Below are 26676 nucleotides of genomic sequence, written 5' to 3' on the forward strand. Positions count from 1 at the left end.
GGAGTTCTACGAAAAACTGAAAACGACAATCGCCAACATACCAAATAAAGAGCTTACTTTAATATGTGACGACTTCAATGCAAAAGTAGGCAACACTACACAGAACGACGACATAAAGAATGTACTGGGGAAGTTCGGTATAGGCCAGAGAAACGAAAGAGGTGACCGTTTAATCGAGTTTGCCATCACAAACAATTATTCTATCATGAATACACGATTTAAACACCACGTACGTCGACTCCGTTGAAAACGAAAGTCAAATATTTGGTCTGCAATTAAACATATCAAAGACAAAGATCATGATATTGGATAGACTACATAACAATCATCCACACATAACCACAATTGATCGGTTTGCGGTAGTGAGCTCATACTTATATCTGGGATCATTAATCACAAACACAGGGTCACTACAGGAAGAAATAAAACGTAGATGTGATCTAGCAAAAATCGCCACAGCAAAAATGACCACAATATGGAAGGACTGTCAAATTTCAAGAGCATTAAAGATGAGGTTGATCCACTGCTTAATATTCCCGATACTGACCTACGGATGTGAATCTTGGACCCTGAGAAATTCGGAAAGAAGAAAGATAGACGCCACTGAAATGTTCTGTTGGAGACGAATGCTACGAATTCCTTGGACCGACCATAGAACAAATAATTCAATTTTAAGAGAGCTAAAAGTTAGCCAACGACTCTCCAGTAAAGTCCATCTCCAACAATTAAAATACTTTGGACATGTTGTGAGAGCAAACACAGAAAACATGGAAAGGCTCATTATACAAGGAAAGGTGGAAGGCCGAAGATCACGATGAAGATCCCCAACAAGATGGATCGATCAAATTACAGGAATATGCAAAAGACCTATGCATGAGTTAAAAGAAATGACCAGAGACAGAGATCTTTGGAGACGGACAATACACGACATCACGTCGACCACTACACTCCCTCCGGGGGGTCAGGATTGAAGAGAGAGGAATATACCAGAAGAAAAAAGGAATTTTTGCCAAAAGATTCCTGTGTTTTTGATAAAACTGACCATTTGGTCTGTCAGTGCAAAAATAATTAATAACTTAAAATGATATTTACTCGTAGAAAAAATCCAATCCATTACATTGCCTTTGATATGTTTCTAAAATGACCAACTCTATTTTTATTTTTCCTTATGAAAAGGGCCTCTTCTCTTAGTGTCTGAAATTTTAAACGCGACCATAAACTTTTACTCCCAGTTTACGTTTGTTTTAATTAGGAACTCATAAAAATATTTTACACACTGCTTACACCAACAGGCTTCTAATTATGGTAAGTATAGCAGCCACTTTGGAAATAAACGGGGTTAAAAGCGCCTGCCACCACATCCATGAATAAGTAAAATTCACTTGCACCCTTATTCACTTGCCGGTACGGCACCGAGCACGGGGACATTTACTAAATGGACCGGATTATGGGAATTGTCACCCCTGGAAAGATCCGTTGTCCTGATGCTAAGCCAAACGAAGACCAGACTTCAATTATAACCTATTGACTAATGGATCGGATTAGAAACGCTGAGTGATAAAACCAGTGGTGCAACCATATCTGTTAATGGGTAAACAGTTATAAACATTAAAACTTGATACTTGAATTAATGCAATTTTCTTTTTAATTTAGTCGGAATTTTTGTCACACAGCACACTACACGCTTATTTCCACTTTTCTCCTCCTATAATACTAAGTATACCTACTACTCGCTCTTCGTCTATTTCACTAATGTAAACAAGTACTAGAGATACCTAAAACTACTTATTTTTAAAACAACTCCACCATCGCACGTGGTCTTAGTTGTAACCATCTTATTTTCTTCAATACCTTCTCCCTAATATTATTTTATTAAAGTATTTTAAAAATTTAAAAGTACGGCCATAAGGTTTCTATTTACAGGAATAGACCCGCATTCCTATGTATGAGGGAGTAACGACTAGTGTTAGGACAGGTGTGGGAGAGACTGATAAATTTCAGGTGACAGTAGGATTGCACCAAGGCTCGGTGCTTAGTCCTTATTTATTCTCATTAGTTTTGGACCAGATAACAGCGAAACTACAGGGTAGCATTCCATGGTGCCTATGTATGCTGATGTTGCAGTGTTAGGAAATAGTGATAGAGACTTAGAACAAAAACTTGGAACAGTGGAGACAAGCTCTGGAGAAAAAAGGTTTAAAACTGAGTAGGACAAAAACAGAGTATTTGGAATGTTCATTTAAAGATGGAGTTACTACAAATAAAATGGTATCTTTGGATGGTGAAATGATTGTGAAAAGCAATAGTTTTAAGTACCTAGGATCGGTATTACAGAGTAATGGAGAAATAGATGGAAATGCATGCAGTAGAATTAGGGCTGGATGGATGAAGTGGAAAGAAGCGAGTGGTGTGTTGTGTGACAGAAAAATTCCAATGGAGCTGAAGGGAAAATTCTATAAAACAGCCATAAGACTGGCTACAATGTACGGAACTGAATGTTGGGCAGTGAAAAAGAAAGAGGAACAACGAATGCATGTGGCGGAAATGAGAATGCTTATATGGATGAGTGGAGTGACAAAGAAGGATAAAATTAGAAATGAGTATATTAGGGGAAGTCTAGGTGTGGCACCAATTGATGCCAAAATGAGAGAGCATGTGTTATGAGGTTTGGTCATGTTCAACGTCGAGACGTTGATCACCCAATACGAAGAAAAGCTGAAGTGCAGATTTCTGGAAGGAGTAGGAGAGGAAGACCAAAGAAGACCTGGGAGGAGACGATAAGGCAGGACATGTTGGTAAAGGGGATTAACATTGATATGACCCAAGATGGAACTGTGTGGAGAAATACAATTAGGGAAGCCGACCTCGCATAGGGATAAGGCAAAGAGAATGATGATGATGATGAAAGAGATCCCGCTGGATATTATAAAAGCAATTTAAAACGTCTATCACAACAATAATATGGAAGTCAAGATGGATCCACAACTTACGGAATCTGTAGATACAGGCAATGGAATAAGGCAGAGGAATTCACAAGTCCTATACTATTAGATCTAATGATGGATAAAGAGCGTCAATAAAAGAAGAAGATAAGGAATGGGAAACAACGGAATTAATTCTCTGTTACGCAGACAATGAAATATTGATAGCCCAAAATGAAGACGAACAAATTTTGGGTCTCTTAATTGTGCAAGAACCACTAAGTGGAGAGAAACTTTCGAAAACCATAACTTCACGCCCAAGGGTTAAATAGATGAATGTAGCGACAATAAAGAATATACTTGATGAAATCTAAGTGCAATTAAAAAGGCATAGGTTAAGCGGAAGAATTCTTGAGATGCAAATTCCTGGAAGAAGTTCCACAAGAAGAAATACCACAGAAGATCTGGTGGGATCAGAGCCTTTATGTGAAGGGGATTAATGTTGGTATGACCCCAGACAGAAACTTATGGAAAAATGTAATTGAAGAAGCCGACACCACGGCTGGCAAGGGAAAAGAAAATGAAGATTATTTAATAATATATTTTACATTTTGCATAGTTTCTAATTACTGGAATTTTTGCTATCATGTATTAGTTGAGTCTGAGTCACTAAAGCATGATAAATATTGAGCACTATTTGTACTCCATTTTTTATATCTCTGCGGACATACTGGGTCTATCTCAAAAAAATAATCGAAACTGTAAAAGACATCGGTTTTCACAAACAGTAAGCTGATATAACTGATAACAATAGAGGAAGAAATGCGATGATTAGCCTAACTAAAGTTTGGAAAGACAGATCTATTTCTCAAAAAATCATGATGAGATTGGTGAATCCGCTGGTATTCTCAATACTTCTATAAGACGCAAAAATGGATGCATTTGAGATGTGGTTCTAAAAAAGCATGCTGCGCATACCTTCGACAGCTCACCAGAAAAACGTTTCCATTCTATAACCAACTGGACATTAAAAATAGACTGTCCACAACATATCTACAGTGAATTTTATAGTTCTTTAGTCACGTGGTTCGCAGAGATGATGATAATTTAGAGATATTAATTGTTTCGTTGTTGTTGACGTTCCGGGGCGAAGACAAAGAGGACGTTCATCGACCAGGTGGTCGGATAAAATTCAGAGTTCAGCTGAACTAGAGCAGATGATTGGAGCAGCTGAAGATATGACCAATGGAGACAATTTATTTAGAGTATTAGAGGAAATCACGATCCTCGTTAATGGGTAAACGACAAGAGGGAGAGATAGAAGGATATTTTTTGACACCTTCATTTATATTAACTCTGTTGTGAAAACAACAGTTAAATTGGTTCGCATATATGTACACCTGGTTCCAAAAAAAACTGATACGACTCTTGAAGCGTATTTTGTAGAAAATTGAGCAGTGTATTTTGAAGGATAAATACTTAATATTTACATACTGTCAATGTCACTGCCAAATCTTAAAATTTGTCAGATAGATTATTCTGTTCCACGGTTATTAGACTTTATTATTAATCTTTATTATTAATACTTTCTCCGCAACTGAGGGTATCTTATCAACTGTATTGTTTTTAAACAATAGATGATAAAATAAGAATATTGACAGTTCAAAAATGTGAACATATTGCATTGTGTGTGGCCTAAGTTTGGGCTGAAAACTGAAATGTATTACATTTTTACAAAATTTTGGAATATATGTTTAATTACGTAGACCAATTTTAACAGTTGTTTTCAATACAGATTTCAATCCTCTACAAATAGTTTCTAATGTCATTTGATGTCAAATAATTAGGGACGCTGGAATTCAACAGTTTAGAATTTTACATTGAGTTAATGCAAAATTGTGACGCATGTCAAAATTCTCAATGTATTTTAATTGTATTCATTTTTTTTCGAATCCTGAGAAAACTAATAAATATTTTTGAAAAATTTAAACTCAAAATGAAAGACTACATTATTATCGAGGGCTGAAAGTCCCTGAAAACTTCTATAATATTTATTTTAATAAGTTACAGGGCTGAATTGAATATTAATTTGTTTTGTTGTATAATCCACGTTTACAATAATTATGTGATCTATTTGATGTAAAAACTATCATTTATATACTCTTTATAAAATATAGGAATTCAAAATAATATAAACATTTAGACCTTAATAATTAGTACAATTTATGAATTAACATAATATGTAATCAGTTGTTTGTTGTTTGTTTATTTTATTATTTGTCTGTCATAATAAATATAATGTCAGATCAATCAAATACACTGCTCAACATGATCAAATCTTACTAAGAGTCGTATCAGTTTTTTTAGGAACCGGCTGTACAAACATGGCTTTTAAATTTGTTGGGACAATCTGTACCATCTGGTAGTAAAATTTAAGAATTCTGCTTTTAGGTGTTGTGTTAGGCACAAAAGACAAAACCGACATTTGCTGTTTAATGTCTTCGGTGGTCGCAAGGGTATAAACATGTGTGGATGTGGATACGCTCTTGTTAAGTGTCATTTCTTCTTCTTCACGTGCCATATCAAAATTATCCGACGTTGGCGATCACCATTGCGAAGGCTTCTCGATCTTCTGCAATATGGAATAATTGTCCAGCATTTGCTATCTGAGTCCAATCTCGAATGATCTTTAACCAAGAAACTTGTTTTCTTCCTACACCTCTACGGCCCTCTATTTTGCCTTTAAGGATCAGTTGTAATACATATTTTATATTGACTTCCCCTCACTATATGTCCCAGATAAGACATTTTTCGATGTTTAACAGTCTTTAGCAGTTCTCTATATTTGTTGACCCTCGTTAGTACTTCTTCATTAGTTTTCCTTGCTGTCCATGGTATCTTCAGCATTCGTCTATGAATCCACATTCCCAATGCTTCAATTTTGTTCATGATCGATACTTTTAGCGTCCACATTTCTGCACTATACAAACGTACGGACCAAACATAGCACTTAACCATTCTTTGTCTTAGTTCTAAACTGAGATGGTTATTGCAAAGAAATGACTTCATTTTCATAAAAGTAGTTTTAGTCATTGTTATTCTACGTTTTATTTCTGTGTCTGGATCTAGTTGGTCCCTTATCACAGTTCCCAAATATGTCATTTTGTGAACTTTCTCAACTTGGACTCCGTTTAATTGAAGCTTTGCATCGGGATGTAAGTCACGACTAAACACTGAAAATTTGGTTTTGTTTGAGTTTATTTTAATGCCCATTTCCTCTCCTACCTCGTGAATACGATCAAGCAGAATTTGGAGACCTTCAATATTATCTGACAGAATTATTGTATCGTCTGCATATCTAATCTCATTAAGTAGTTTAGTACCTTAGCGAACTAAGAAAAACATGTGAGACGCCCTTTTTCAGGCAGAAAAGTGTAAATTGAGATATTTGCAGTTTCTAGAACGGCACTCCCTTCTGAGGGTCCAAGGCGACTAGTTCGTGTGTTTCTCTGTTGTTCTCCCGCTCGCAATAATTACCTCGCACGCTAAATTTTAAGACGGTACCTAATGTGTATAATAGACTCTCTCTTTCGCTACTAAGACAATTAATCGTTAATTCCGTGCATTTGTTAACTCGTTGTTGTTAATAAATGTTTTGTTCTCTTAACACTTTTATTTCTCGTTTGCACAACCCTTCATATCGTGTTTATTAGTAACTATAAAACCAGACCAAATAAATTCTCAGAACCATTCGCCCTAAAAGTTCACTAGTTTGTTAATATCGAAGGATTGTATTGCTTTGGGACATATGCGTGTGGTCCTAAAATATTCACCTATGTCCAATTAGACAAAAGGTAATAATTAAACCCTTTTAGCCACTGTTGGGGTGAGATTCAGTAAAAACTCACACCAAGCTCTTTCTTTATTTCCCTTTATATACACATTCCTTTTGCCTTTACATATCCATGGTAATTATGATCTTAATTGTCTTAATAAATTCAATGATCTCTTTTTTCTTTATCATCCCTAGCTCGTTTTCTGCCATATGCATCGTGTATTTCTTATGAAAATATTAACTTGAAAAAGGTGAACTAATTTAATTTTTTTATTTTCCAATTAATGTATAGTTCTCCATTCTAACTAAAGTGTTATAGTTCCAGTTTGAATTTGTTTAATCAAAACATGAAAATAATTTTCCCCGATATGTTCCGTCCCTGAAAACTAATAGCGAAAATAGAGGGCTTTGTAACACCAGTGACGATTTGGTAACGGAACAAGTGCACTCAATTCAATTAGGTTCGAGGATTAACACCAACATGATGAAATACCAGGTTTATGATGGATTTGTCTTTACTAAATATATTTTACGACACAAATATTTGTCAATTTTGATCGATTGATCGAGTGTGTAATATTTCAAAAATATTGTTTTCGTAATTATTATTTTTTATATACTTTAGTTTTCTAATTAATTAAAACACCAGCCATAAAAAAATGTTGGCGAATGGATTTAGGCCGCAGTCATATAAACCCAAACACACAACAACAACATTTGGAATCACAGGCTCTTAATATTAAAAGAGGAGTATGGCAGGGATGTCGCTTGTCGCCCCTGCTTTTCAACGTTTACTCCGAAAAAAATTTCAGAAATGCATTTTCTGAAAAACAAGAAGCAAAAAATTGTAAACCGATTGTGAAGTTATCAGTAGTAATTGCACAAGAGCTCTGAAATTATTGAATTTTTCCCTAGTGACACTTTGACAGTTTTAATTTCACGAGCCGAAGGCGAGTGAAATTATGTCAAAGTGTCACGAGAGCAAAAATTCTATATTAATTTCAGAGGTTGAGTGCAATTTGTTGCGATTATTTCATGAATAAAACTCTTCAAAAAAAAATTTTATTGTAATTTATTTATGTAAGTACCATTAAACACACAGTTTTTATAAATATTTGACGATTGAAAGTCATCACTTTTATAATTTTTAAAACATTAATTGTCATTAATGTCACTGAATGTATTTTTTCGTAGCAACGAAGGGCATCTGACGTAATATACTTAACGACGGGAGATTATCAAAAATTATCGATTTAATTCAGATTACTGTAGCTTTCTATTGGTCAGAATCTCCTATGAATGAAATAATCAATAAAATTTGTGATATGCGAACGACACAGTACTGAAACTCCTGGCTTTATTACACACAAGTTGCATTTTGAAGTTTTTTATAGTAGGTGTACAAACAGTTGTTTTCACAACTAATTTTATATTGGAGTTTGAAATTTCATGGTAAGATGTTATTTTACGATTAATTTTGACAACGTACAAAGCTAACGACACAGTTAAGGAATGCCCCCAAAGTGAATAAAATAACAAAAAGAAAACATGTTATTGATTTTTTTATAAATTGTTTATTTATTTATTAATCAATGATACTAAAATAATTTATTAAGCTACTTCAAATGTAGCTGTAATTATGCACCAAAATTTTAAAGCAAAACTTAAATTTGACATTCTATTTATTTGATAACGTCAAATTTTATACTATAACCCGTGATCGGAATAATACCCACTTTCTGTCACTCGCTGTTTTAGTAAATTTCCGACTTATTTCCTATGCTTTAATATTAAATGGTGACGCACGGGTATCTAAAGACTCGTGTACTCAACTGTATATACAGTAGGAAAAATGAAAGAATACCCATGAACGAACATATAAAACACGCTGTATTTTCCTGTCACCGTGTCACACAAAAAAATGGCCAGCGCAAGTACATGTAATAATTATTGTTACATGTACTTGCACTGGACAATTTTCTTTGTGACACGGTGACAGGAAAATACAGCGTGTATTATATGTTCGTTCATGGGTATTCTTTCATTTTTCCGACTGTAAATATATTTTCATTTACATTCAGAACAAAGTACATATAAACGTGCAAAAAGAAAATATTAATCAGATGTAGCAACAATGAAAAAATCAAATTATGGTTTTGTTCAATTACTATTTATTAATAAGGACATAATTATATCAGTTACTTGTGACTTGTGATTTAAGATAATAAGATTACTTTTACGTCTGTGGTAGTGTAATTGTGTATTACCAAGAACTATCTGAAAATCTAGATATAATGAGATATTTAACAATAAAGAAAAAGCAATAATAATAATGCAATCACTGTTTAGCAAAAAACCATTGTCCTTGATCATGAATAAATTACGTAATGTTGAAATAGTTTGAATGTGTGTTCATGCGTTTTATGACAACAATGAAATCAACCAGGAGATTGGATTATCTAGAATTCCATGTTTCTATAAACCTTGAAATGTTCGATAGGAATTAGTTCCGGTGCATCAATATACGCATATTATAGGAATCAAGACAACTACTTCTTGTGGAAAAGTAACTTATTATTCCCAGTAAAAATAGTTAAAGCCAAAGTGTCAGAGGGGCCGTTCAAGTATTACGTAACGCAGGTTGGGCGGTTAAAAATCTTCAAAAATACGTGAACGCCCCATTAAGGTGCGTTACGTAGGGGGGAGGGGGGGGGGTCAAAAATCTTCAAAAACCGCGTTACGTAATACTTGAACGCTCCCAGAGCCACATTTTTTCGTAGTGGTACGACTGTTAACAAGCGGAAAGGCGCAAAATGTCGCATGTCAAAATGTTCAATGTGTTTTAAAAGTATTCATTTTTTTTTGAATTCTGAGAAAACTGATAAATATTTCTGAAAAATTAAAACGCAGAATAAAAGATTACATTATTACTGAACCGAACCGAAAGTCTCTGAAAACTTTTATAATGTTTATTTTAACAAGTTACACGGGTGAAAATAAAAGAGAAAATTTAGTGTGATTTTTATTTGCAAATATTTCATTCCAACGCAACTTTTTATTTATTCTGAGGGACTTTCAGCCTTCGGTAATAACGTATTCTTTTATTCTGCGTTTAAATTTTTCAAAAATATTTATTAGTTTTCTTAGGATTCGAAAAAATGAATATATTTAAAATTTAAAACACATTGAAAATTTTGACAGACGGCATTTTGCGCCTTTCCCCTTAAGCCACTCTAATCACATTTTTGCTTAAACTTTTACTTTTATTATCTATAGTTAATTTAATCAAATTCAGCTACACTCTAATCAAAGCCTTAAAAAATCTATATGAAAATTCTACATCACAAGTAAAAATTGGCAACACACTATCTAAAAAGTTCATCGTTAACAAGGGTCTGCGCCAGGGCTGCTGTATTTCACCAACTTTGTTCAAGATATATGTTGCAAAAGCACTAAACCAGTGGACACGTAAATGCCACGGTATGGGTATAGACCTCGGAGAGGTTTGTTTATATACCTTACAATTTGCTGATGACCAAGTCATCATAGCTAATGATAAAGACGATCTACAGTATATGGCAAGAAAACTAAAGGAGGAATATGAACAGTGAGGCTTGGAAATTAATGTGGAAAAAACTAAATACCTACCCATAGGAGCTGAGTTATCCAATATCGAACTAGAGGATAATGAAGAAATCACATCCTGTAGTGAATACACGTACCTGAGAGTAATCTTCTATACAACGGGAAAAGACGATGAGGAAATAAAGAAAAGTGTAACACAAGCTAGAAGAACAATTGGCTGCCTAAATGGAATACTTTGGAGCTCCGAAATAGGAATACAGCGAAAATACAATATCTATGAAACACTTATTAAAAGCAGCCTTTTTTACGGGGCAGAAACTTGGAGAATAACCGAGAACAACAGAAAAAAATTGGAAGCTGTAGAAATGGATGTGTTTAGAAGATCGTTAGGTATATCCCTTAGGGAAAGAGTTCGAAATGAGGAAGTAAGACGACGAATTGGAATAGATGGTTACTTAACAACAGACATTGAGAGGAAACAGTTGATTTGGTATGGTCATGTTCAAAGAATGGAAGACACAAGATTGCCCAAAAAGATTATGCAGTGGGTACCACCAAACCGCAAAAAACGAGGAAGACCCAAAAAGACATGGAAAGAAGGGGTAACCAAAGCAATTAGTACAAGGGATCTTAGGTTTAGAGATGGCCAATGGGATGATAGAAGGACGTGGAAGTTAGGCATCGGACAACGTCGAAAGACGTTCTAAAACCGATACATAAACTAGTTAATTTAATTATTTAGATGTTTTTTTTTGTCGGAATCGGTACATAGTTTTTTCTTTGTTTTTTTCTTATTATTGCATATATAGCTTCTTCAATAATGATTTCAGTAGTTTTTTGGTTTTTGTATGTGTATAAATTTTTCTATAAAGCGTATTTCATAAATTTGAGCCTACTTTGGATTAAGGATGAAAGCTTTGCCTTAAAGTTTACAAAGAAAAAGCAATATATGTATAGTCGATAAGTCATACACTAAGATAAATATTAAGAAGCTGAAAACAGAGAAAGAGAAAAGTGACTATAAACAAGAAATATATGAGGAATTGCAAAGAATGGAGCTGGAAAGAGAGCAATTGGATATGGAAGAAAGATGGAAAATACTAAAAGACACACTATATAAAACAGCAGAGAAAATTTGTGGAAAAAAGTCAATAAATAAATATCATAAGAGAACAGAATGGTGTTGTCAAGAACTAAAGAAAATAATAAAGGAAAAGAAGCAAGCCTGGAAAAAATATCAACAATGTAGAAATGAAAATAACAAAGTAGAATACATGGAGAAACGTAATAGAGCAAAGATAGCAGTAAGGAAAGCGAAAAATATGAGCTGGGAAGAATTCGGAAAAGAATTGGAAGCAAATTACAAAACAGATAACAGAAAATTCTGGAACCGTATAAAGGGTCTAAGAGGGAAAAAAGGTAGGGAACAGTATGGAATCAAAGATAAAAATAACCAATTGAAAATAGAGACTACAGAAGTAGAAATATATGAAGCAGGAAGAAATAGACCAGAACTGGAGGAGGAAGAGGAACCAGAGAGTATAAGGAAGGAAGAACTGGAAGAAGCTATAAACAATATTAAACTTGGAAAAGCGGCAGGAGAGGACCAACTAGATCCAGAAATGATAAAATGGATGGGTGAAAAAGGAGAGGACTGGCTATTACAGATATGCAAGGAAGCATGGAGTACAGAGAAAATCCCAGATGACTGGAAGAAGAACATAGTTCTACCAATATACAAAAAAGACAACATAATGAATGCGAGAATTATAGAGCAATATGCTTGTCATCGGTCGCCTTCAAGGTATACACGAGAATTATAGAGAAGCGTCTAAGATCAGTGATAGAGAAAGAATTGGAAGACGAACAGGCTGCATTCAGATCAAACCGTCAAACAAACGATAACGTCTACATCATAAGAAATATAATAGAGAGACAATGCCGTAAAGGGAATGAACTATTTCTCATGTTCGTCGATCTGAAGGCGGCATTTGATACGATAAACAGAGAAATATTGTGGAAAATATTGGAGAGCTATAATATACCAAAAAAGATGATAAAAGTCATAAAATCTATATATATGGAAGTAGAAGCCCAAGTACAAATAAATGGAGAAAGATCAGGCACTTTTAAGTGGGATAAGGGAATTAAACAAGGAGATGGACTAAGCCCCCTCTTGTTTATAATAGTCATGGATACTTTAATCAAAAATACCAAAGATCAAACAAGAAACCTTCAATACATAGTAGGATATAAAAACTTAAATGCAAGTTTAAAGTTTAAATTTTAAACGGTCCGTGGAGGTGGAGCTTTTTAATAGCAAATTCCCCAGTATTAGAAACAATGTCGAAGACAAGCAAAAAACGGTTTTAACTGATTTATTCCACATTCATTTAGAGAAATGTACAATGTGTGTAAAAATAGAAGAAAATATTACAAATTCTATTGTTTTTAAATTGTCGTGGTAAGTCTTTGCTGATAAAATAACAAGAACATAAAATACTGTTACCGTGTAATCAATAATTAGATCCATACCATACCCATAGTAACTGTTGTCGATTTCTTCATTTGGATTGTAAATGATGACATTCTTCCATTAATTTTTCACATTTCCGCACACCTTTTGCAAAATAATTTCAGGAGTAGTACCGATTAAATGCTTCTTGCCATCTTACGTTCAGCAGTGGATAATTTAGTTTTTTTTTAGATAGATTAGATTTCCTTAACTTAGTCTATAGGTTTCAATTAGGTACTTTGTAGGCATTGCAAACTGACATTTTGCTGTCTTCAATGACATTCTTCGATCACTCAATATTTTCTTTTAATAATCTTCGACCAAATAGGTATTGCTTAAAAACAATAAGTTCCTTTTCTGGAGAAATCGTGTACGTGTAGATATTATAATAAAATTGGTTATGCGTGATTTGACAATTTGATCTAGAGTAAACGAAGCATTCAAATTGTACAAAACAGAAACTAACCGCAAAGTAACCTTCAATCAATATGCCAGTCATTTTGGACCACTAACCACTACACAAGAAGTGTTTTTACTTTAAAATTGTGTAAAAAACACGGCGAATAACGATACAACCAAATAATTATTATTTGGTGGTCGCCTTTTTTATGTAACGGGTATATCACGCCTTGAGACCATTCACAGGACATGGTCTCGTTGTTTCGTTTTGCCAGACAAACAGTAAAAGTTTATACAGTTTGTATAGCAGGGCATCGCCACCATTCTTGTAGAGCTCACTGCTTTGATCAGTTTCTGGTGATTTATTATTTTTAAGCTATTTAATTGCTTGTGCAACCTCTTCTTCTTGAAATGTGGTATTACAGAAGGATGTCCAGAATAGCATGGACACAGAAGAAAACGAACACAGAAGACAGAAGTATTACGAGAAATGGGCAAAGAATACGAAACAATAGACACAATAAAAATAAGAAAGGGTCACATAATACACTACCTGGGTCACATAATGAGGAGATAGCGATATGAAATGCTAAGTTTGATAACACAAGGAAATATAACAGAAGGAAGTAGTATTGGAATAAGAAGAATGCCATGGTTGAAAATTTTAAACGACTATTTTAAATATAATTCAATAGAACTCTTCAGAGCAGTGGTAGATAGAGTAAATATAGTAATGGTGATAGCCAAGCTCCGATTGGAAGAAGGCACTTTATTAAAGAAGAAGCAACCTCTTCAATGGTAGGTTTATGGTAGCTTCAAGGTCTTTCCTTTTGGTTGGATAGATTCCAATAATTTCAGGGCGATATGTGCGTCTTCGATACGATGGCCATTCAATTTTGCGACGAGATGAAGTCTCGTAATATTAATGAGATTCAGCGTTTTTTTTCTAATACGTTTCACTGGGTGTTGCAAAATAAGATTAAAAAACATAACTTTATTTTTACGTCCCGCCCCGTATATGGATAAAACGTTGACATTTCCCATAAAACATCAATACAGTAATTCTTTAGAAATATGCCTGTAAGATGAAAAAAAACATCGAATTGCAATCAACGGTTCTGAAGAAAAATAGCTTCAAACTCATGGTACATTTACCTAATTTTGGAGAGTCACACAAAAATTACAGACATTAAACAAAACTAACATAGAAGAAATAGTCATATTTTGGCGTGAACAAAGATCTCTCCCAAAATGACATTGATGGTAGCTTACCAAAGTCTACTCGTCATTACCTACCTGATGTATGCTGATGATGTAGTGTTAGTAGGAAATAGTGAAAGCGACTTAGAACAAAAACTGGAACAGTGGAGACAAGCTCTTGAGGAAAAAGTTCTAAAACTTAGTATTACAAAAACAGAGTATTTGGAATGTTCATTTAAAGATGAAGTAATTACAAATAAAATAATATCTTTGAAAATATATGGAGATCCATACAGAGAAATGACGGTTGGATAGAGGAAGTGGAAGGAAGCGAGTAGTGTGTTGGGTGACAGAAAAATCCCAATGAACCTGAAGGAAAAATTCTATAAAACAGCCATCAGACCGGCTATGCATGTGGCGGAAATGATAACGTATAGATGGATGAGCGAAATAAGAAGAAAGGATAAAACTACAAATGAGTATAATGGGGGAAGTCGAGGGGTGGTGCCAATTGATGGCAAAATGGGTGAGAAGGGTTAAGGTGGTTTGGTCATGTTCAACATCGAGACCTTAATCACTGTAACGGTCACGTTACGAAAGTAGCTCTTTAATAATTATTATTATTATTTTCCCTCGGTCTCTCATTTAAATTCTCGTATAGGACCACTGAGGTGACGTCATACCTCGGTGATGGAACGTACTTCACCTATCGAGAATTATTCGGGTTCTGAGAGAATTTGACGTTTACCTTGGCGGAGAAGCGCCTCTCGTTCTTTACTTGACTGTTGGCTGTGGTGTCGAATAGATATACCATATAGAATGGCGGATGATTTCCTCCAACTTATTTTATCACATAAGAAATTTAACGTAAAGTAAAAAGTTACCACCAGGGATTGTCTGGAGTGAGGAGACATGTGGGTGACAACTCCTGTTGGAGTATAAATAGGAATCATTCGGTGAGATCTACTTTTTCATAATAATTTTTTTATGTATAGCCTTGGTTTTTGTTATGGAACATTAGATATACTTGGTTCATTTTTAAACTTTCTTAGTCAATCTATTAAGGGAAGGATGTAGATTATTTCGATCTTTATATTATCTTTATATCGATCTTTTATATTAATGTGGTTTTTGGTTTTACATAACCAAACATTTTTGAAGTCCTCAAATTAATATTGAAAATAATTATCATTTCTCTGTAGGTTTTAAATTTATTGAACCTCCAATATTTTTATAAATTCTATATATTTTTACAGATATTCCCTCAGATAAATCATATTCAAATTTCACATTTATCATTATTTGTTCATGTGTTCACACTCAAAATAGTTCAAGGTTACCTGAGATTAGTTTTTGTTCCATCTTAATGATCGGTTTTTCTATGTTAATGCTTCTAAAAAGTTTCCTCAATTATTTCTTCTTCCCTTTACTTTTTGCTAATGTTTAAAATGGGAAATAAAACTGGGAATGTTTTTAGCCATTTGGGAGAAACCCTACCATGAAGTCCTAGACCTTATTTGACCACCTTGGGAAACCACTACAGCCACAGTCAAGTCATCATTGGGTAGTAATTTTGGGAACAAGCTATGGGAGCGTTCCAGCTCAATTTTCGTCTTGGCACCTGGGCCTAGTCGCACCATCCTGGTGCATCATTTTCTAGGATGCAACCGCAACCTCGTTTGGGAACATTCAGTGAGGTGTTTAGTAACTATTGGTTTTTTTTTATATTTCAGACTATCTGTTAAATACACTATGTTTTTTTTCCAGATTTAGGTTACCTCTGGTTTTTTTTTTGACATATTTGTATATTAGATTATTTGGTTCCCAAACTTTGTATCTACGGTAACTTCTTGTGCACAAGGTAATAAGCCTAGAAAATTAGGTTTTGTACTTTATTATTGCTTTGATATTGGTTTATGTAATTCGGGTAAATTTTTTTTAATATTACTAGCTTGTTTCCCAAATATTTTACTGTTATTCGCTTTATTCCATTTGTTCGGTTAATTTAGGTCATCGTCGGTATTTATCTCAACTTCATTTCTACTTTAGTCAATTGTATATTTAACTTTATTTATTCATTATTGTATTTTCCCTTAGTGAGGCTTGGGCCTATTTATTTGTAGTATTTTCATCTTTGTCAGTTTCCTTTAGTTGTACGTAGCAGGCGTACTATAACCATTTGGTAGAAGACTTATGTAATTTTGTACCCTATATGTTAGTGAAAGGTATTTATACCTGTAATTTTGTAACAGGTAACATTGTTGTTATCTTAGGTTGAACATAACTTTTGCAAACTTTTGTCATGTTAGAGTCACATAATATGAACTTGTTTAACTCAGAGATTGTTAAAAATCTGGTAGTTCATTTTAATAAATGTTTATTTATTTTGTATATCATTTATTTTTATTACTCCTTTATGTTCATTATTACAGGTTTAATATATTTAATATTTGACAGCAGTGTAAGATACCTGGGAGAATGATCGAAGATCATTTTCATGGCGCCCATGATTAGTTAGTTTTATTTATTTTGTTCGTTTTTAGTCATTAGTCATCTCCATTCATTTTCAGTACATTATTCTTATTTTATTATTTCATCTTTTAGTCATCATTACTATCTATATAGAGCTACTGTTCTTCGACAGGCATGCAAACGAGCCGTATCCATCCTTGAGTGTCAAGTTGCTCTCTTGCATCTATAGCTAGCCAACTCTATTCAGTTTGCCTCTGTCTCTTCCCACTTTACTTCTATCCCTTCTAATCCCCCTTTCTTCAGTACAACTATTTAGTTACTTAGTCTTTTTTTTTCCTTACTTCTGTTGGAGTACCTATATCTTTCTTTTTACTTTCACTCCAACAGAAGTTTTCTTATTTTTGTTACATCACCCAATACGAAGAATTTCTGGACTGAGGATTCCTTTAAGGAAGACCAAAAGAGACCTGAAGGAGACGCTTAGGCAGGACAAGTCGGGAAAGAAGATTGATATTGATATGATAGAAACTTATAAAGAAATGCAATTGTCGACCCCGAGTAGGGATAAAGGAAAATAAAATGAAGATGTTGTTGACATATTTCTATAAGCAACTCTTAACGTCAAAGTAAAAAACTCTATAGTAATAAAGGAGTTTTTTACTTCGATGTTAAGAGTTATTTAACTACATGTTACACAGTCAACTACCGGGAACTATCCTGTTTTAATTTCTATAAGTCATGTCCCTTTCTCTTAACTATGTTCTCCATGTTGTCTTATCAGTGCTCTCTACTTTTTGGTTCCAACTTGTCCGTTGTCCGTGAATCTCATTCAGTAAGAATATATCTCTCCGACTTCCAAAAGTGCCTATTTAGTCCAGGAACTGAAGCTTTTCACCTCGCAATTTTTGCAGAATGGATCGATTTGCTTGAAAATGTAAGAATAAGTAGTGGATAGTCCAAGGATCAAAATCTATATGATGGTGAAAGGCGCTTTTACCATGGGGGTGGTTGCCACCTCATTTGGGGGTGGAAATTTTTTATTATATTTTGACCGCAAAAGTTGTAAAGACATTCATTCTAAGCAAAAAATGTTCTATACATTTTTTTGATAAAATTAATAGTTTTCGATTTATTCGCTATCGAAAGTGTTAGTTTTATATCGAACAAATCAATGTAAGTATGTACTCATTAACGATTCACTCAATTTTTGCTGTAGAAAAAATTTTTTCAAACTAAGTTCTTGGGAATTAAATAACCTACAATTTCATATTTAAACATTTTTTCGTATCTCTGATGCTAATCTTTCTATTCTGAAGAAAATTTCATTTTTTACCAAACTACAAAAATTCGTTATTCGCTTTTAACTCCAGTTTTTTTTAAATTAATCATTCTAATACAGTCAAACTTCTAGAATCTATTAATAATACATAAATAAAGAAGAATAAATAAGGCTAATGGCTAAAAACACCGCTAACGTACATTATTATGCTTCCAATTGGATTTCTCCTTTTTTTTAATAGGTATATTGATTTTTTAACCCTAACTTTTTTATTTTTTATCCTAGAAAGTCTGGTAAAAAAAGAATTTTGTAGGTTTTTACAAGATCTATAAGCCTATTAATATTAACTCTTTTTATAATCCTAAGTCGTAAGGGAGCGTTCAAGTATTACGTAACGCAATTTTTGAAGATTTTTGACCCCCCCTCCCCCCATGTAACGCACCGTAACGTTTTTATGTACCCCCCTCCCCCTACCTAAACGTTACGTAACACCCAAGTCACCATTTGAACCTAAATGGAAAACTAGGTTGCGAAAAGTACCGGAATTATTATTGTAATCGCATTTGAGGTAATAATAAAAACTTACAATCATCATCCAGCCTCAAAAGTCTACTGCTGAACATAGGCCTCCTCCCCTCATTTCCAACCACGTCTATCCTGCGCCGCTCTCATCCAGTTTTTATTTAACTTTCTTACGTCGTCTGTCCATCTTGTATGCGGTCAACCGGCGCTTCTCTTGTCTTCTCTTGGCCTCCATTCCAATAACCTTTTTGTCCATCGCCCATGTGTCATTCTCTCCATGTGTCCTGCCCATCTCCACTTCAAGTTAGCTATCCTTTTGATGGCGTCAGTCACCTTTGTTCTTCTCCTGATTTCTTCGTTTCTGATTTTGTCTCGCAGAGTTATTCCTAACATTGACCGCTCCATTCTTCTCTGCGTTACTCTTAGTTTGGTAGCCGAGGCTTTAGGTAAGGTAAGTGTTTCTGATCCGTACGTCAAGACTGGGAGGACGCACTGATCAAATACCTTTCTCTTTAGGCATATGGGCAACTCACTCTTAAAAGTTTCTCTCAGTTTTCCAAATGCTGCCCACCAAAGAACGATTCTTCTTTTTAGTTCATGTGTCTGGTTATCCCTGCCAATCGTAATTTCATGTCCCATGACATGAAATATGTCCAAAACAGAATAATAATCTTTTATTACTAATTTTACATTTACATTTACATTTTCCCTGCTTGGCCCCATCCTTACATACATTTTAGGCTTCATCCTTTATTGTTCTTCTCATGCATTCTTCTATTTGATCTTCTTTAATAAAAACTTAAAATAAAATAACATATTTATTATTTCAATATTTTATTTTGCTTAGTAAAAATTTTTGTATAACAAATATTATACGATGTTGCCAGTAGTTTCGGAAAAATATTGAAAAAAATGTGTAAAACTTTTTGTTCTTCAACGTCCTGTATCGTGAAAACGCATGCCGTTACAAAAATTTTATACTAAGCAAACCCCAATTATTTTTCAGTTTTTCACATATCTTAGAGATCGTGTTACCTTTTTCTGAAAAACTCTGTATATATAAGAAGGCACTTATGGAATAAAATTATTTCTGTCCATGTTTTAATCAATTTTAAAAAACGCTGAGACCCGTAGATTTTCATATATAAAAACATAAATTTAAATGTACAGGGTGATTCATGCAAGACTACCGTAGTCCATAAGCTTTATTTTTTAACACCCTGTATATTTTTATATGTTTAAAAGCTGCTTAACAATCTGAATTTATGGTCTTTATGAATAATACAGGGTGATCATTTAAAATTATAATGTATGAAAACCACTTATGGAATAAAATTGTTTTTGTCATGTGTCATTATTTTAGAAAATTATAAAAACGCTAGGATACGTCAACTTTTAAATTCAACTATGGACTATTTAAACATAAATTTGAATATACAGGATGATTCACTCAAGTCTAGCATAGTCCATTATCTTTAATTTTAATTAAACACCATGTATATTTTTGTTTTTAGAAGCTGCTTAACAACCTCATCTCAAAAATGTGTATTATGTAAGGTCTATTATGAATAATGAAAGGTGAAATCACACTTTAAATAAGGGTACTATTTTTTTAAATATCTATCAATTTTCTAAACTAAGTATCAATATAGTGGGTTTTGTATTTAATGCTTTTTATTTAAAAACATTTTTAAATAATTTGAAAATTTGCGTATTTAAAACATTAATGAATACCTACTGCAGAAAACGATTTCAGAAAACATACAAGATTTATGAACATGTAGTTCCCTTCTGCAACCTCTTAAATAACATCTGTATCTTTTAATCTTTTGTTGTGGAGACAGGTCCATCTAATTGTTGGAAACAGATGTTACTGTGCTTCATCTGTGTTACAAATTTAAGATTTTTTCACTTGAATAGGTACTATTAATTATTGTCCTGTTGTCGGAACATGACCGGAGCGTGAGGGTGCAACATAATACAATTCAGGGGTCTATGTAAAACATAAAAGAAATTCCGTAGTTTTTTTTCATTTAAGTTAAAAAAGAATCCACAAGGAAAAAGTTTTCCTGTAGTTGGCTGTATGCCATGTAATACAAAAAATAGTAAATCCTTTATAAAAGGTATATATTTACCTTAAAATAGATACCTTTTATAAAGGATTTACTAATTTTTTTAAAAATAATGTTACGTAACGCGCTGTTCGAACCCCCCTCCCCCCATGTAACGCGCCGTAACGTTTTACAAGACCCCCCCTCCCCCCCAAACTGCGTTACGTAATACTTGAACGCTCCCTAAAGAGAGGTGACTTTGAAAGGTTTGGTAAAGGTGGTTTTTGCATGTTACTACAAGTTTTAATTGTCAAAAGTTCACTCAATTTTTACCGTAGAAAAAATGTTTGCAAACCAGGTTCATGAGAATTAAATAAGCTACAATTTTATATTAAAACATTTTTTCGTATCTCTGATGCTAATATTTCTACTCTGAAGAAAAGACCATTTTTTCCAAACTACATAAATTCGTTATTCGATTTTAACTCCGTTTTTTTTAAAAGTAATCATTCTAAGCCGGTCAAACTTCTAGAACCTATTAATAATACATAAATAAAGAAGACCAAATAAGTTCAATGGCTAATAATTAGGGTGGTGATTAGTGGCTTGCTTCCGATCACTTTTTCGCTGAAAAAACTAAGGACTGACATTGTTTTCATTATAAGTCACTTAATTTTTGAGCTAGAGACTTTTTTTTATTTCTGGAGATAGATATTTTTAAATACTTTAAATTAGTTTGAACAAGTTATCCTCGAAAAATGCATAGTTTTCCCATCTTTTGACTTTGAAACTACAATATTTAGCATTTGACGAAGAAGAGCTAACATATAATAAAGTATAGCTCGATTACTATTGGTCTTAAAGAAAATAAAAAAAAAACAGTTTTGTTTATTTTTTCAAAAGGTACATTTTTGTTAAGAAAAGTTGTTTTGATAAAACGAAAACTTTTGGAGTTATTAGCAGAAAACTGGAGATATTAGCAGAATTAAAAACATTAATTTTATCAATATAAAACTAACACTTTCGATAGTGAATAAATCGAAAACTATCAATTTTGTCAAAAAAATTTATGGAACGTTTTTTGCTTAGAATGAACGTTTTTACCAACTTTTGTGGTCAAAATATAATAAACCCCCGAGGTGGGGTGGCAACCACCCCCATGGTAAAAGCGCCTTTCGGCATCATATAGATTTTGATCCTTAGACTATCCACTACTTACTCTCAAATTTTCAAGCAAATCGATCCATTCTGTAAAAATTGCGAGGTTTTGTCCTATTTTAAGCTTCATTACTTGGACTAATTAAAGTGTTGCCTATTACAATGCTATTACTATATTAATTACAAATTTTCATAAAAAAAATCAACTGGAGTTTCATTTTACCACCTTCTTATCTTACTTCCTTAATAAATTGCGACGCCCTGTGTGTTTCTATATCTACTAGACCCGAACAATGAATGGCACAATTTACGGTTTATTTGCTCCTCTATTTGTTTCCTAAGCATAAAACCTTTTATGGTTTCATATAAAAATAATGGCTGCCAACGAACGTATAAGGTTTATACTCACCCGTAATATTTAATATAGGATATAGTATAGAACTGCATAGCCTCGTTTCAATAAATCTTCAGTAAACAAGAATTAATGCTAAAAATCTTTATGATAGTTTCAGGAAGAGTTGGGAAAATATGAGGGTTATGTTTACCCTCTTTTATTTGCAATGCAATAACATAACCACAAAGCTTAGATAGCAAAGAAGAGATATATAGCATCTATATGTTTGCTTGGATATAAAGTTTTTAAGAAATATGATACACACAAAAGCTTATTTTCGATTAAAGTAAATAGTTTATTTTAAAAGCAATTCTGATATTGAAACTAATATCACTTAAAATGATTGAAAAGTATTGTCTTTATACAGAGTGTTTAATCACAAATTAATCCCTTAATAATTTGTAATCTCACATTAATCGTAGCTTCCTAATTTTTTATAGTATCACCATGTATATGTATAATAATTGTGAAACATCGATTAATAGTTTAATCACAAGTTTATTCAACTTTAGGCAAATTGAATGAATTGCCAAATAATTTTGCAATATTTCCTCGTTTAAATTATATTTGTTAGTCAAAAATGAATAACCATTTTCAATTTCGTTGCAACACGAAACTGCAGCCGCATTCTGTTCTAGTTCAATCAAAGAGTGCAGCAAGCACCTCTACCGGTTTCGAAACTGCACGCCGTGGTTTGTCCTGGTTGGGTCAGAGAGAGCAGCACATGTGCCTCCTGATGAGAGACTAATAAGTTTCGAAACCGGTAGAGGTGCTTGCTACGCTCTCTGATTGGACTGGAATGATGATGCGGCTGTAGTTTCGTTTTGCAACGAAATTGAAAATGGTTATTCATTTTTGATTTACATGTTTACTCTGATTGGAATACGAAGGGAACCATTCTCGTTGGAACTTTACCGCGCTGAGCAGATTGGAAGTGAATTATAAATTCTAAAATTCCCTCATCTTCTTTAATCTCAGCATCCGTTATGGCTTGCAAATTTTAGAAGCCTCGGAGGTGTAACCAGAGAAGGTTCCCATAGTTTTTTTTATATTTGTTAGCTTTCAAAGTATGTACAAAGTTTTTGTTACAACGCTAGATGCAGTAACCCCTTTGCTGGGGTATACATGCAAATGGCCCCCTGACCCTGTCAAATGACGCCCCTGGAGTAAAAGTAACTTGTGAATAAGAGATTGGAAAGTGGTAGCAGCTCTGGGTGAGGACTGCTGATTGGGAGAAGTTGGCAGTATTTGAGATTTACAGTAATTACGGTAGTAAATACAAATAAGTTTATCATTCATCGGGAGAGCCACAGCCAAGGTCAAGGATATTTTGGCAGCCAAAAGAGATAGGAAGGATTGCTAAGACATTTGACTTAGATTCCTTGTAAGCAGAACAAAAAAGGAGTTTCAGCTAGGGAATTTTGATAAAAGAACATTTCTAAATTTAAAAGTAAAGAAAACAGAGACATTTTAGAGTTTAGAACTGAAATAATTGAAAGTTAGTTGGTTTTTAGGGAATAAAATTGCAAAGGCATAAAATAATGAAACGATATAATAATAAAATAATAGATAATTTTTTTTGCAAAGTCCATTATTAAAAAGAAAAACACCTGTAATGAAAAATAAGAATAAATTCTCAATTCTCAATTTTAATATGATTGACTAAAAGGAAAAACATACTTGGCTTAGAAATCTTTAAGTCATCGTAGTCATAAATTGAAAATAATATAGGTAATACAGTCATTAAATGGAAAAGCCACGACAGAAAAGAGAGTGCAGGAGATACAGAAACTTTTTTACTATTTTTGTTTAACACAACTTTATTTTAAAAACCTTTCCCACCATCACACACACTTTTGAACTCTAAACTTTCATTCCTGTATGCGTAAATGATTACTTTTGTATATGTATACCACCCTCATTTCTAAAATCAAGCAACTATAAAAATCAATCCCTTTCCGAGTATCCTTTTCCTTTCGTCGCCGAATAACAAATGATTCCCGAAATTCAATCCTGTATCACATCATCGAGTTACAAAAGTCCCCTATTTAAAGGGCGTACGAATTAAGGAGGGGCATATCCTCCTCTCCGCCAATCCGTTACACGCTCTGAAAAACAAGGGCTAGTCTCTTTATTAAAGTTCCTTTTATACAAATCTATCCTGGTAGGCGTAGGAAGGACAAAGGGTCGATAAATGTTGCAAAGGATTGCGACGGCGCACGTTTGCGTCCGATCTTCAGTCGCATCTGTGCTACTGTAGGGATAAAGTCCTTCGGATCGTCCTGTGCGGGCAGTGTAGTTAAGATGATTAGTGGGAACAGGGACGAAAAGAACGGGTTGGATATTGAAATGTTTAGGGTGCCGCCAATTTCTCTAGATGACATTCCTGATATGTTACTCTGTAAGTTAGTATTCTTTTTTATTATTTTATGAAATTATTTCCTATCTTATCTAAAAATAGATACGAGATGTAGTATTCTTATATTCTAAATATTAAGGACTGTTTAGTTGACATTTGTTTATTTTAATCAACACATATTATGTATTGATCCAAACAAGAATGTATGTATTTATCCTCGTTCTTTCATTCTATCAAGGATCTCCTATCTATGCCATCCAAGATGTCTTTGCTTCTAGGTTCTGTGATGACTATAAAAGGTTTAAATAATTGTTTGTTCGAAAATAGTCAAATACTCCAACCACGTGTAAAAATCAATAGATAACAGTAATTCAAAGATACTCGAAAGTTATACCTATTCGCAAGCACAAGTGACTTTCTTTAAGAACTGTACTACATTCCGTATTGTATCTAATCGTTTATAATATAATCGGTATACATATTCTAGTTTCTTTCTGTCTGTTGTATTGTGTTGTGTTCATTCATCCATATCTTCTTCGTTGGCAATATTCTCTGCATTCTGCCGTTTATTAGTAATTATTTATCTCCAGCAAATCTAAAATTTTCGCCTATATTTCGAAGTCCACATCAAACTTATATTCCAGGGCGCATCTGTTTTGAGATGGACGTTGAGAGGTGACTCAAATTATTTTGCAGAAATTGCTTGAAAATAACTCAAATAATAATATTTGTGTTATCCTCCCACTCAAAATAGTCCGGAACATTGTTTAAATAATCAAAATGTCAAAATATGAAGGAAAAATTCGATTTTTTTTATTGGTTTTTTGATTATAACTTTAAAACTAGGTATTCATTTCTAAGAAAAGTTGTACTGACATAAAAGTTGCGTAATTAAATTTTCTACAATATAGAATTGATTAAAAATTTAAAAAATAGTCACCCTTGTTGCAAAATAGCAATAATTTCAAAAAAAAACATACAAAAACAAGTATTCGCATTTTACGTTTTTCAACCATTTATGCTACACTTAGGACCTTCATATTTTACCCAGAAAAACTTTATGGTATAGTAAAACAACACTGTAAATGTCATTAAGATCGGTTTAATAGATTTTGCAAAATAAATTTTGCAATCCAGCTTTCGCAAAAATATTAATTTTTTTAAAATGTTGCAGGACTGAAAATAATGCAGATAGCAAGTTGAATTTTTTTTGCTTATAGAAGTGTACTGTACCTTTCATTTGCAATTTGCAGAATTGACATCAATTAATTACCACGGCGTCAGGAAATTTTTTGAAATAAACATTAATATTTGGTGATACGCGCAGGACAGCGGTCTTCGATTCACACAAGTTGATTTCCACCAAAATTTCTTCCAATCTATATCTAATACCTATATTATTTTCTTACTCTATATTTTGTTGTATTTTAATATTTTAACTCCACAAAAATCAAACTAATTTTATTATTGTTTGTGAAATATTGTTTAAGTTTAAACAATTGCATATGTTTAAAAATAATAAACTTTTATTCTCTAAGTTAAAATATATGAACAAAGAAAGTTTTTGCTAAAAAAAGTGTTATTTCAAAGGATAGAGTATGTGTTTTTATTTTGCAAAAAACAAATTTATTTATTTATATCGAAATGTAATAAAAATTAAAATGAATCAGTCATTATCCAAGGTCATTGGAATGCTCAATCAGCGCTAACTATCCGTTGTCCTACGCGTAGCACCAATATTTACTGTTTATTTAAAAACATTTCTAACACCATGGTAGTTAATCTATTTTAGTTTTGCAAATTGCAAATGAAAGATACAGTACACTTCTATAGGCAAAAAAAAATCAACTTGCTATCTGTTTTATTTTCAGTCTTGTAACATTTTGAAAAAATGAATTTTTTTGCGAAGGCTGTATTGCAAAATTTATTTTGCAAAATCTATTAAACCGATCTTAATGAAATTTACAATATTATTTAACTGTATCA

The 26676-nt window shown here is 33.2% G+C and overlaps 1 protein-coding gene and 1 long non-coding RNA gene across 3 annotated transcripts in view; both read left to right on the forward strand.

Annotated features, from left to right (window-relative positions):
* The window catches only part of LOC114324477 (LIM/homeobox protein Lhx3), a 279019-nt gene that overhangs the window by 180609 nt on the left and 71734 nt on the right, over positions 1 to 26676 (forward strand). The window contains exon 1 of one of the 2 annotated variants that reach the window (XM_050644959.1): positions 24576 to 24732. The exons of the other annotated variant lie outside the window; for it this stretch is intronic. Within the exon in view, the coding sequence (XP_050500916.1) occupies positions 24636 to 24732 (97 nt within the window). The 5' untranslated portion in view covers positions 24576 to 24635. Of the gene's footprint in view, positions 1 to 24575; positions 24733 to 26676 lie in introns of those variants that run through there. 2 annotated transcript variants of the gene reach the window in all.
* Positions 15041 to 16846, forward strand: LOC126880941 (uncharacterized). The gene is made up of 2 exons (XR_007696695.1): positions 15041 to 15411; positions 15933 to 16846. It is a non-coding gene; the product is annotated as an uncharacterized LOC126880941 (long non-coding RNA).

The sequence above is a fragment of the Diabrotica virgifera genome, chromosome 1, assembly GCF_917563875.1.
Source record: "Diabrotica virgifera virgifera chromosome 1, PGI_DIABVI_V3a".
In the NCBI taxonomy this organism is placed as follows: domain Eukaryota; kingdom Metazoa; phylum Arthropoda; class Insecta; order Coleoptera; family Chrysomelidae; genus Diabrotica; species Diabrotica virgifera.